This window comes from Danio aesculapii, chromosome 4 (genome assembly GCF_903798145.1).
Source record: "Danio aesculapii chromosome 4, fDanAes4.1, whole genome shotgun sequence".
Lineage (NCBI taxonomy): Eukaryota > Metazoa > Chordata > Actinopteri > Cypriniformes > Danionidae > Danio > Danio aesculapii.
This window is the reverse complement of record NC_079438.1, coordinates 45,716,182-45,729,377: the sequence shown is the minus strand read 5'-3', so window position 1 is coordinate 45,729,377 and position 13,196 is coordinate 45,716,182. Positions and strand designations below refer to the sequence as shown.

At 36.0% G+C, this 13,196-nt stretch overlaps 1 protein-coding gene across 1 annotated transcript in view; it reads left to right on the top strand.

The window, feature by feature from the left end:
- pnpla8 (patatin-like phospholipase domain containing 8) overlaps nt 1-11,633 on the top strand; it is an 18,976-nt gene extending 7,343 nt beyond the window's left edge. Inside the window, exons 7-10 of the mRNA XM_056455807.1 lie at nt 103-160; nt 244-438; nt 8,308-8,506; nt 10,442-11,633. Of these exons, the coding sequence (XP_056311782.1) occupies nt 103-160; nt 244-438; nt 8,308-8,506; nt 10,442-10,716 (727 nt within the window). The 3' untranslated portion in view covers nt 10,717-11,633. The remainder of the gene's footprint in view (nt 1-102; nt 161-243; nt 439-8,307; nt 8,507-10,441) is intronic.
- Nucleotides 11,634-13,196: the final 1,563 nt, after the last annotated feature.

Genomic DNA, 13,196 nt, shown 5'->3' with positions numbered 1-13,196 from the left:
AACAAAAGAAAAACAGTCTCCACTAAAAATACAAACACCACAAATAAAGTAGTGTATAGCGCACAATGCATACTGTTTTAACCGTTTGTTAATTCTCAACAGAGAAAAAATGGGACATGGACTTATGGTTGAGACCTCCAAGAACCCAAACTGCCCCAAGGTGTGTTTCAGTACATATCTCAAAAAACAATTGCCATTTTCATCTGTTCAATGAGTAAATAAACCATTCATTGTTTCCTCTAGGTGTCAGCAGTGAGCACGGTTGTGAACAGAGGGCTGCCACTGAAAGCTTATGTCTTCAGGAATTACAACTTCCTACCTGGGGTTCGTTCGCACTACTTGGGCAGCTGTCAGCATAAAATGTGGCAGGCCATTCGAGCATCGTCCGCCGCTCCAGGATACTTCCAAGAATTTGTGCTAGGAAATGACCTCCACCAGGTAAACTACACAAAATTCGGACTACACAATCTGCCCTTGCCATCATCTGTGTTTTAAGCGTTATTTATTTATAAAATACCTTTTTTTTCGACATGATACCGAGTGCTCTGACTGTATATGTAATGACGTCATGCATCTTTCCAGAGATTGAAAATCATTAAAAATCCTTTTAGGTTGTTGTCAGAAGACGATGATGAAGGAAAAGCAAACTCTGCACATACATGCACTCAGATCATTTCCTGCTGCCTCATCAGGGCTGTGCGTTCAGACTCATTAGTGTTGTTCTTGAGTGCCCTCATTCAGGGCACTTCAGTTTCGGCTGCCTTTAAAGTGCCTCTCAAAATACTGTTTAAAAAGATTCCTGTCAGAGGGATTGTTCTCCTTCTCTGATCCACTCTTCTTCGAATGCTTATGGCCTTGCAGTGTAGCAGCGTATTATTTGCACTTTGAGAAGTCATTTTACTGCGTACACAAACTACAGTGGAGATCAAGGAAGGAATTTTTGGTTGGGGTGACTATAGTAGATCAGTGTTTTACAAAAACTCAAGGCAGGAAAACAGAGTGTTCAAAATTAAAGAACAATAATGATTATAGCACAAAGAAAGATTTGAAGTAATATTTATGAATGTTAAAGTAGTCAGAAATTAATTAGAATAGAAAGTGCTTTTTTATGACTTGGGCAAGTCTTTGGTCACAGGACATCATTAGTCTCTCACACACACTGCTGTACTATGAACTCGTTCACTGACTGTAGTGTATTTTAGCTATAACTTTGTCGCCAAGGTTTTCCCACAGATTTTCAATCAGGTTTAGGTCAGGACTCTGGACTGCCATTTCATTATTTCAGTGTTTTCAGCTTCAAGAAACTGCTTTATCTGTTTTGTTGTGTGATGAGGTTTATGATAATTTATGTCTGATTTGCTGATGAACAAATGGATGGAACTGCATGTTGCAGAAGCAGCTTCTGGTAAACATTTTCATTCACTTTGGCCCCGTTTACACAGCCAGTTAAATGTGACCCAATTCCGATTTTTTGCTCATATGTGACACAGATCGGATCTGTTCTATGACCGTGTAAACACAAAAAAAAACACATACATTCAGGATACTCAGAGATCGGTTTCAGGTCTCCTTTATATGTGGAAATAAATCAGATATAAATCTGATAAGTGACAATGCAACTATCATGTAAACAGGTAGATCAGATTTATTGAGGCATTCCGTTTTGTGTTTAGTCAATGTGGTACTTTTCCGCCATTTATTGACGATGAAGGAGGAGCATGTGTGGAGACGCCGACGTGGTAAACGTGGAGGAGGAAAGTGGTCACAATTTGCTCCCACCAGACCTGAGATCTCTCTCGTACCCACAGATTCTTCTGAATGGTGGAGGACACCATATGTAAACCATAGGCGCAAGTTGCGATGACGGCCCTTTTCCTCCTCCTCTGCCTCAACATCATTTTAAAATCAGGCGAACTTCACATATTTCGCAGAGCTAAATACAAGACAATTTCTTCCATCGTGGCTAGTGTGGCGCAGATGCTAGAACCCGCCTTTACACATGCGCGACGTCGTAAATTGCATAGCAAGTGTAAACACATGAATCGGAGATGGGTCACAATTAAAAGAATTTGTAAACGGACAGGCAAAAAAATCAGATATAGGCAAGAAATCAGAATTGGACATCAAGACCTGACAGTGTAAACGTGACCGTATAACCTGCTGCAGAAAACATCCTTCAAAAGATGTTTACTTTCAGCAACACCGCACAGAAATGCCAACAAACTCTAACAAGTTGGTTGTTTTATTTATAATGTTGTAAAGAAATTCTGTCATGTTCACACTGCCGCAACAATAGCCACGCGCAATAATTAAACAATTAATTAAATTATCCTTCTCCAGGCTAAAAAGACATTTCATTCAAGTCAATTTCAGTTTATTTGTATAGCGCGTTTCACAATAATTGTTGTTTCGAAGCAGCTTTACCCAATCAAAATCAGAAAAGTTATTAATTACCATAACTTTATTGGTTGCTTATTACTTTAACTAGTAACTAATAGTTTTAACAGTTAAAGTTATTATATATAAGCATAGTTCACCTGCAGTTATATATAGTATATAGGTGATGTCATTGCGTACGTGTTCAATGATGTGTATTAAGTGTATGTGTTGTCCTTAAAGTCTTCGATGGTTGGCATCCTCTCTTCACAGGTCTTGGATCTCATTTAAGTGAAGCCTATCTGGTCCCTAGTCAGATTACATTTCAGACGTTCCATAAACCAACAGAGACTGATTGAACATGTTTAGTTGGGTGAAAATAAACTCAAATTAGCCACAACAGACACCGATAGGTCAGAGTAACACACCGATACAGAAAACTCAGACAGACTTGTTTGTTGATGTTTGTCTGTGGTGTGAATTGGCCTTTACACACTTTAGGTTTAGTCTCTCCCTAGTTTGATGACGAACTCTGAAACTAGTGAGCAATTCTACAAATCACAATCTTCACCAAGTCACTGAAAGCTGGAAAATGAGACTGCCAGGTAAATAAGGGTTGTTGTCACATAATTAATAACCTCACCACCATGTGCCAGATTAGCACCTATAAATAGGAGGAATCTGAAAGTGTCCTCTATTTATTATCAGAGTTGCTTTTCAGATGTTTGATTTAGGTTATTTTTATTGTGCGTTAGAATGTATGTGAAACATCCTTCAATTATTTTAATCCTGTTTGGATAGCTTAAAAAAAGACCTTGAATTTAGGTAATTGTAGGTTCTATAATCTTGCCATCCATTCCAGCAAAGTCTTTTATCATTTTGTTAAAGTCCCTGGAGTATCTGTCAGGTCTTTTTGCGTTTCTGCCTGTCTTCATCCAGCTCAAACTGGCACAAATCCAGCGCTGCCAAACTGAACGCGTCCTCACAGCCTGAGATTTCATCGGCCTGAAGTCTTTCTGCTAAGCGGCACACATTCATGTTGAATCGTAGCCTTCAGCAGAGCCTGTTGAGCCTTCAGGAAGGCGTCATTCTGTCCGTTTGCCTATTGACATCCACCAAGGTCACATACAGCTTTCCACAATGCGCCTGTTGTCCCAAAAAAGTCATATAAAGCTGTTTGTCACTGAGCTAAATGAATGGACAGATTCAATGAGTATCCAATGAGATCTGGGGTCTGAGGATGGCAGGACTGTTATTAATGGTGCTATAAAACGGCACTTGAGGGATTGTTGTCAATTTCTGAGTTTTATGGATCATTTCAAAATTATGTGATTTAAAAACAAATTCAGTAATTTGATATTTTTAATTACATGAAAACAATAATAAAAATAAAGCAAAAAGTTTGAATATTTAGAATATTTTTTATGGATATTATTTAACCCTATAAATTAATTCATTTATATTTTTAAATTATTTGTTTTATATTGTTTTGGAAGCATTAAATTAAAATTAATTAAATTAAATTTAATTTAATTTAATTTAATTTAATTTAATTTAATTTAATTTAATTTAATTTAATTTAATTTAATTTAATTTAATTTAATTTAATTTAATTTAATTTAATTTAATTAAAAATGGGACATCATTACTTGATTTAAAAAAAATCAATAATTTGTACATATTAAAGTAGATTGTATAATTTGTATAATAGATTTAATAGATTTTTAAGTAAACAAAATACTTGTATATCACTTGTTTAAATAGCTAGATTTATAACATTACATATTCATATTTCTTTTTAATCTGTTGTTTCATTTAAAATATATTGAATATGTTGCTAATTTCTTTTTGATTTTGTTTTAGGCTATATAAAATCTCCTAACACATCTCATGTGTAAGTTATATGATTTTATTTAATCCCCTGCTTGGTGTTTTCATGCGTGCATCAGATATAATCCTCATTTTGCAGTCACACATTCTCTTGGAGAACATTAGATGAGAAATGTAGACTGACACTGTCTTCAGGGAAGGCCTAATTTATTGGCGAACAAGAGGAGAAATAACTATTTTTAGATGATATTTCTTCTTTATCTAATAGTCGGTGTAGCTGATTCCATTTTTTTAGCCTAAGGCTTGACTAAACCCACTTAACACACATCCAATAGGTTAATCTTCCCATAATTCCTCTTTTAAAGCTGCCTTTCTCTGTTTTGATGTATGTTTTTGCAGTGTGGGCTGAATGTGTCCTCATTAAAATGCAAATGTAGTAGAGGCTGCCTCTAAAACCTGTTGCCAACAGAGCGCTCGATGCCCGGACTCTGAATGCCACCGGTGGCAAAGCTTCTCTCGTTGGTTTTCTCAGTCTGAATGGCTCTTCAGTTTCTTCCCCACTTGCCAGGGCTGTAATCTGTTATGCATACTCTCCTCAAGGGCCCTCTACCATCAAACAACAAGTCAGTGCACTGCTGTTTGTTAGTTTTTCCTCTTTGTTCAAATGATTGAGTCATTGAAGGAATAGTTCACCCAGAAATTCAGTTTTTTCTGTACTCGCCCTCATTGAGGAAATATTTAGTTTTTGGTGTGGAACAGCAGCTTTTGCACTTATTGAGCAGTGCAATTTTAGTATCAATTAGATGCTATTATGTTCATTAATAGAATAATTGGTCACACTTTACAATAAGGTTTCATTAGTTAATGTATTTACTAACTTGAACTAATTATGAACAACACTTGTACACCATTTATTAATCATTTACTAATGCATTATTAACATTCAAATTCATGCTTGTTAACATTAATGCACCGTGAGTTAAGATGAACAAACAATGAACATCTGTATTTTCATTAACTAACATGAACTAATATTTTAATAAATGTATTGTTCGTTGTTAGCTCATTTAGTAAATGATTGAACTAACATTAACTAATACAACTTTATTGTAAAGTGTTATTGAATAATTAGTGTTTATTTTTGACATTTTAAATATATTTTCTTAAATTTATTTTTGGCCTTTTTGCCTTTATTAAGTTGATAGGACAGTATTTCAGACAGGAAGCGAAGTGGGAGGGAGAGAGGGGGTAGGAACGGGAAATGTCTTCAAGCCTGAATTCGAACTCGGGACGCCCGGAAGTGCTACTGCACCATGTCAGCACGCTAGCCACTAGGCTATTGCGCCGACGGCATTTTAAATCTTTATTTTATTTTTATTTCTGTTTTTTTAGTTGATTAATTTGCTCAAAATATTTATTGACAACTATCTGAAATAACTGAGAATAAAATTTAAATGAATAAAACTATGGACTATTTTGAGGATGTAAACCAAAACAACGGTCCCAACGCATTTCCTGTTTACGTTTTTAATTTCTATTGCTTCCAAGAATCCAAAAAAAGCCACATATTGATAAATAATGTTATGATAGCTGCTTTAACACTAAGTTATGATCGAATTGCCCTGTTGTGAAAGTTAGGATATAGTTTGATGGCAAGCAGGAAATGTTCATGGGTGACATTACCACATTAAAATGGTCTATATTTGGATATTAAAAAAATGAATAAATAATTTAAAAATACTACAAGATGACTGAAAGTTTTTACTAAAATTAAATAAATAAAATCTATAAATTTATAAATTAAAATAAAATCTATATATAATTTTAATTTAATTAACTTTAAATAAAAAAACTTTTATGACGTTTTATAAGCATAATAGCTAAATCTTTACTTAAATTTAAAATAGAAACTAAAAATGTGAATATAAAAAATGTTTAACTAACAACAAACCAACAATAGTTCCACATCGAGAAATAAATAATAAATAAATAAATAACATAATTTTTTTTTATATGAAGCATGAATTATATTTGAAGTCTATGAGAGCTCAGATTAAAACTGGCCATCAGTCATTGTATAGAAAAGAGCTTGTGTAACCAAAGGGGAGTCGAGTGATAACGGAGTGAGGATCCAGTATGCAGTTTTATTAAGAATCGTATTCAAGCAGGCAATAATCAACAGGTACAAACAGGTGCATATAAGGGTAGTCCAGAAGTGTAGTCAAGTCATAGGCAAATGGTCGATACAGGCAGCAAACAACGGAAACAAGGCAAGGGTCAAGGAACACGGAAAGACTAAATACTTTGTGGTGTTACAATAACAGGGGTGTGTGTATATAGTCCTGGAAATGCATCCTTACGAGCTTTAGCTGTGTGTGTGGGTAATCAGGGGTGAACCGGAACTGGTGTGTAAGTGAGGTGCCTGATGGGAAATGTAGTTCATAATGTGACCGAATTGTAGTCCGGGTGATGTGTATGTTTACCAGCGATCTGCAAGACATGGATCACTGGTGATCGTGACAGCTTGATTGTAATAAAAAAATCATGTTGTTTTCCACAGAAAAAAAGAACATCAACTTTAAAACTTATTTGGTTAGAGAGCGAGAGAGAGAATTTTAAAACTCACTTTTAGAATTGCTTAAATGTCACATTTGTGATGGATTCTTTTGAATAATTGGTTCAGTAAGCCTTATATTGATATCCTTTGACTCAGTGATCCACATCAGTATCTGTGTCACTAAAATCTAGGGCATACTAGAGAAATAAATGATGCTGTCTAGTAGACAAATTCATCTTGTTTTCTCTGATGTGCTCATAAAGAAAGGCATGGAAACAGAAAAGGATGATGCCAAATAAATGGATTGCACAAGCCCCAGGTGAAATGAACACATCTACCCACGTCTCCAACAGAGCAGAGATCCTTATTCCCATAATCATATCAGCTGGAAATGCAAATTCACCTCTTTTATGTCCCACCTCAAGTATTTCAAAGAACAACCCAGATTTCCACAAAGACGCCTTGCTCTCAGATGAGAATAGAAATAGTTTTGTTGGAGGAACAACAATGTTTCTTTTAAAAAAGGTTTCATGACTTGAATTGTAATTTAATGCTCTGTACATTTCTACATAATTCTACAACTGCAATACATAATCTTTCCATGAATGATGTATAATTTGTTAAGATAAGACAATATTCAGTCAAGATATTGAAAACAAAATATTGAGAAAATCACCATTAACGTACAAATGAAACCATAGCTAACCATATTGATTTTGTTAGCTCACATTGCTAGTTTTGTGGTGAACAATTCATTTGGGCATGTCATTAAGAAATAAAGATTGCTTGTCCTTGTAATTTTAATTAAAATATGAAAGTGCTTTTTCTGTTTGTCTTCAGTTAAATTCTCAGATTACGTCTGTCTGAGGTATGTCAGTGCTATGATAGCCCTCATTCTAACCCAATGGTCTCAAACTCAATTCCTGGAGGGCCGCAGCTCTGTATAGTTTAGCTCCAACCACCTCCAACTCACACCTGCCTAATTGTCCATTGTAGTCTTGAACACCTTGATTAGTTGGATCAGCTGTGTTTGATTAGGGTTGGAGCAAAACTGTGCAGGCTGTGGCCCTCCAGGAATCCAGTTTGAGACCTTTGTTCTAAACATTTATTTAAGTGGGCGTGTCCTTTAGAGCTGGTCAGTTTGTTTTGATTGATGGCTAACATCACTGCATTGGAAATCAGTGATATTATAAGTCTAAGAGTATGAGCAAATGAATGTGCAGACGGGCGAAGCCTGTGATCTGGAGGCGGAGTCTATTTACAACTGTGATGTCACACGGAACCTCATTGGCAAACCAATCATTTTTTACAGCTAGATTTCGGAAATGCTATGTTTATAACAAGAAGGGTGTTTGAAGTCTTGAAACTTGCAGGACATTTTAATTGATCAAAGACCTCTTATTTGTCAAAAACTCAAGGCAACTTTGATTTCACATGTCATGGCTCTTTTAAATTCAATGTTTTAGTTTCTCCAGTTGAACAGGAATGTAAGTCTTAAGGTTGGATTTCTTGCTAAAGTGTTCTTCATTTCTGGTTTTATTCAGGACGGTGGTCTCTTGATCAATAACCCTACAGCTCTGGCCATCCATGAGAGCAAGTGTTTGTGGCCGAACACACCGGTGCAGTGTGTGGTGTCTCTGGGCACAGGTCGATATGAAACCGCTACCAAGACCAGCGCAAGCACTTATACCAGCCTGAAGACCAAACTAACCAACGTCATCAGCAGCGCCACAGACACCGAAGGTGAGAGTCACATGATCACATCTGTGTCATTCTGTTACTCTACTGCTCTGTATTTCCTTATATAAACAATTACAAAGGTTTTTTTTTTAACTTAGTTTTTTTATTTTAAGTTCTCTGACATGAGTCTGATTTTGTTTGGATTTGGGGAAAACATATGCTTTAAAATAAGCAATATGACTTTTTATTTTAATTGAATGACCATTTGAAGTCATGAAACATTGCTACTATTCTGATCTATAATGTTGTGTTGTTTTAGCTAGATTTTAATTTTAATAAGATCTTTTAATTGTTTTATTCTTAGAGTTATTGCGAATAGTTTATTTTTAGTTATTTATTATCTGTTCTAAAGTTCTAAAATTCTAAAGAAAAGTAAAGTAGTTATTTTAAGAATTTAATAATCAAATAAATTATGTAACATTTGTATATAATTGCTAAACAAATATATGTATAATTATAATTTTTTTCATATATAATTATTTAATTTTAATAAAAAAATATTTATTTTAATTAAAATTATAAATTACAATTTTAATAGATTTTGTTTTATTCAAATATGGGGATGCTCATAATAACGATTCACCATTAAGGGTGCCTTAAAGGCTGCGTTTTTAACCAATTAATGGTATCAGTTAAATGATTAAAAATATTGTTTTAATTTTCTTTCATAGGCTGCACACTTATAAGTTAATGGGATGGTAACATGTGCAACCACACGTGCCTACAGGCATATTTTGCCAAAAAAGCAAAATGAAAGAAGGATATTGCTGGTCAGTTTGACACAGATGAGTTGATGCCAAACCAGCGCTGATGCTGATTGCCTCTGTCCTGGATCCGCATCATAAACACTTCTGTTTATTTGCACTATTGGAGAAAGAAGCCGCAAAACAAAACTTTCTGATCGCTGCTTTCAAAAGTCGGAGTATTGGGATTTTCTCTCCATCAGAGCACGCTCCGGCACCACTCATAAACTGAACACATAGACTATAGTTTTGATGATTTAGTGTACAACCAACAAAGCAAACTTTTTTCCATTTAGAAAATACTAGATATTAATAGTTCTTATAAAATATTCATTTTTAAAATAGCCACATAATCTACGACTCAAACAAATTCAAAGGTTTTCTTAATTTTCTTGAATCCAAAGATGTTCTTAAACTTTTTATTTAGTAAATTTTTTGTCGGTGCTGTTCGAAACACTGCAGGTCCTTGAAGATGTTCTGTTGTTAATATGTTCACATGTTAAAATTAATCAGTATTTTAAAATGCAATATTTAATGTGTCCGACACGAAATAGACACGTCAATTATTATTATTTATAATCTAAAATTAATAACTTAATATTAATAGGCTGCACGGTGGCGCTGGTTGGAGCCTCGGCCGGGTCAGTTAGTGTTTCTCTGTGGAGTTTGCATGTTCTCCCCATGTTTGTGTGGGTTTCCTCCGGGTGCTCCGGTTTCCCCCACAGTTCAAAGAGATGTGCTATAGGTGAATTGGGTAAGCTAAAATTGTCCGTAGTGTATGTGTGGGAACGAGTGTGTATGGATGTTTCCCAGTGATGGGTCGCAGCTGAAAGGGCATACGCTGCGTAATACATATGCTGGATCAGTTGGCGGTTCATTCCACTGTGGTGACCCCAGATTAATAAAGGGACTAAGCTGAAAAGAAAATGAATGAATGAATTAATGAAGAATGAGTATTAATGTGACCAGTTAACTGTTAATATTCGGTTAACAAGCGGCGGTTGTCAGTTGGCAAAATTAACCAAAATGAGCATCCCTATTCAAATGATTTGTACATGATATTTGTTACCTAAAAAAAAGCTAAATAAAGAAAACTGTGATATGACCCTTTCAAATCCTTAAACACAGCTATTATTTTGCTGTTTGTGACTATATAAGCCCATATTTCTCTCTTTCTCTCTTATTTTAATTATAGAGGTCCACACAATGCTGGACGCCCTCCTCCCCCCAAACACCTACTTTCGTTTTAACCCTTACATGAGCGAGGACGTCCCGTTAGACGAGAACAGACAAGAGAGGCTGGACTACCTGCAGGCCGAGGGGCGCCGTTACCTGGAGCGCAATGAGAATAAGCTAAAGAAAGTGGCTAGTGTCCTCACGCAGGAAAAAGGTATCGTACAGAAGCTCGCAGAATGGGTACAACTCAAAGCTGATATGTACGACGGCCTTCCCTTTCGCTCCAAACTCTAAAACCCACACTCTAAACCAAACTAGCACAACCACTGATGTTTTCCGAGTAGTGTAAAAACATTGCAAACTGTGGACTGCAGTGGAATGAAGTGTTACCGTGCCATTTGATAACTCAAAATAGGGGATCAAGTCTGTTGCCTCATATTGACGAGCACATTAGAAGGTTGAAATGGTTCATCAGGTTTGATTTATATATACATACATAAATATATATTCACCTTGTGGATCTTATTTGAAATGAAGAGCCTTGCAAGCATGAAATGTTAGTGGCAATGCTAACTAGCTAACACTTGAGTTTGCCGTTTGTTTGTTCCTACTAATGTCATTTTGAGTCTGAAATGGTATAAAATTGCTGTTGTGTAGTGTTTTCACTTTTAAAAAAAAGTTTCAAGACAATAGTGCGAGTAGTTGACTGAACTAAAACTATTATAGTTAGCATGAGGTGCTATTAGATGCGCAGACTGAAGTGTGTGTAAATAATGTCCAATCAAACGCAAACTGATGTTCATAATTGTCAACATTTATTTATATCAAACCTCAAAGGGAACCAACGGCACTGACGTTTAAAAGATTTTGCACAAGAAAGCACTAACTGCAGTTGTTTCTTTATTTAGCATTGATTACTGTGGAAATGCTAATCAGCTAATCCTCAATTTTGGATATTATGTTTGAAAGCCTGAGCTGTATTTCAGTATACATTTTCATTTGCTCCTATGCGCACTTGACAGGAAAATATTTTAGTTAATTTATTGGTTCTGTTCGGATTGAGCGTGATTTACTGTAAAGTACTATTAATCCTTGCTATGAGTGAGATTATGACGGTGTTGTAAATTCAGTTTTAACTGCAAATGCCATTTTCCTAATAACACCTTAAAGTTGTGATTGTGAGGAAAAATAAATGATTTTAAATCTCAAAATGTCATGGTTCATAGTTTTTCACCCGTCTCTAATGGTTTCATAAATGATTTATAGCATATTCACTCGCCAGCCACATTATTAGGTACACTTTAACTGCTTGGTTAATTCATATGTTAGCCAATCATATGTAAGCAACTCAGATGGACTTCAGCAGCTGATGAAAACACTAGTGCCACTGCTGTCAGCTGTAAAGCAAGAAACTGAGGCTACGGTTCACACTGGCTCAACCATGAAAATGACAATGTATTCACAACCCCCATAATCCCCCCACCACCACCACCACAACAACAACACATGACAACCTCAAAACACTAAGCAATTCTCAGTGTGCCTCACACAGGTGAGTGGATTTGACAAACCACTTGTAGAAAGCGCACTTTCATCTCTCTGATACTTTTACTGACACTTGCGCTAGTTTTGCACATTTGCACTAGACATATATCTATTTACATATATCTGCACATTCCATATATCTCTAAACTACAACAAAAACAGCCCCCCCCCAGGGGTTGATCACACCAAACACGCTTTTTGTATTGAGGCGCCTTTTTTAATCATTTACTAATGGCAGCGAGCATTTTGCGCACTGCTTATGCGCCTTGTGTGACTCGCATTTTAACCGGCTGCTGCACCTCACGTATTTGTCCTTGTGTGCCGTGTGCTCGCAGTTGAAAAAAGTCAACTCAGCGGAAAAAGTGCGTTACGTCAGTCGCGTCTGTTTCATCCTCCAATCAAATGAAAGCAAAGGCGGGGTTTCCGTTGAGGTGCCTGCAGTGTTTGTGTTGTCAAGATTTTTGAAGATGGAGGAGAGACTAGTTATCCGGAGTTACAAATCTTGAATATCACAATATTATTAATTTTTTAAATTATATTAATATCAACAGCAACACTCTCGCACATTACCCAGCTGATTCAGTTGTTGCCTAGCGACATCTTTTTTTCTTGTCAACAAAAAAGGCAATGAGGTGTGCCTCCCGTTTTCAGAACACAAAAGCACATTCGGTGTGATCGGCCCCTTACTCTAGCGCTTAATTCTCTGAGCACTAACGCAGTTGCTTAGTATAATTAGCACTTCTTATGTCTATTGCCTTTACTTGTTGAATCACTGAATGCCTTCTCAATTGTAAGCAATGTGGGACAAAAGCATCTACTTAATATAAACCTAAATGTCCTCCATAGTGTCTACATTTGAATCTAATAGTGGAACTTTGGAATGAAGTGGAATGGGAGATTTGAATCATGGATATGCAGCCGACAAATCTGCAGGATCTGTGTTATGTTCTCATGTCAATATGGACCAAAACATTGGGAGTAATGCTTTCAGAAAACTGTTGCAGCCAAGGCTGTTCTGAAGGCAAAAGCAGGTCCAACATTATCAGTGTGTACCTAATAAAGTGGCTGATTGCTAGATTGTCTTTTTTTTTTTTTTCGGTTTCTCGTGATACTGAGAAGGACTGAATCTAATTGAGAATCCACATTTCAGATTCTCCCTGTCAGATTACTTTGGCCGAAAGCTGTCTGATCCACCAGCACTTGTTTTCATTTGTAATTAATCTGGCAGT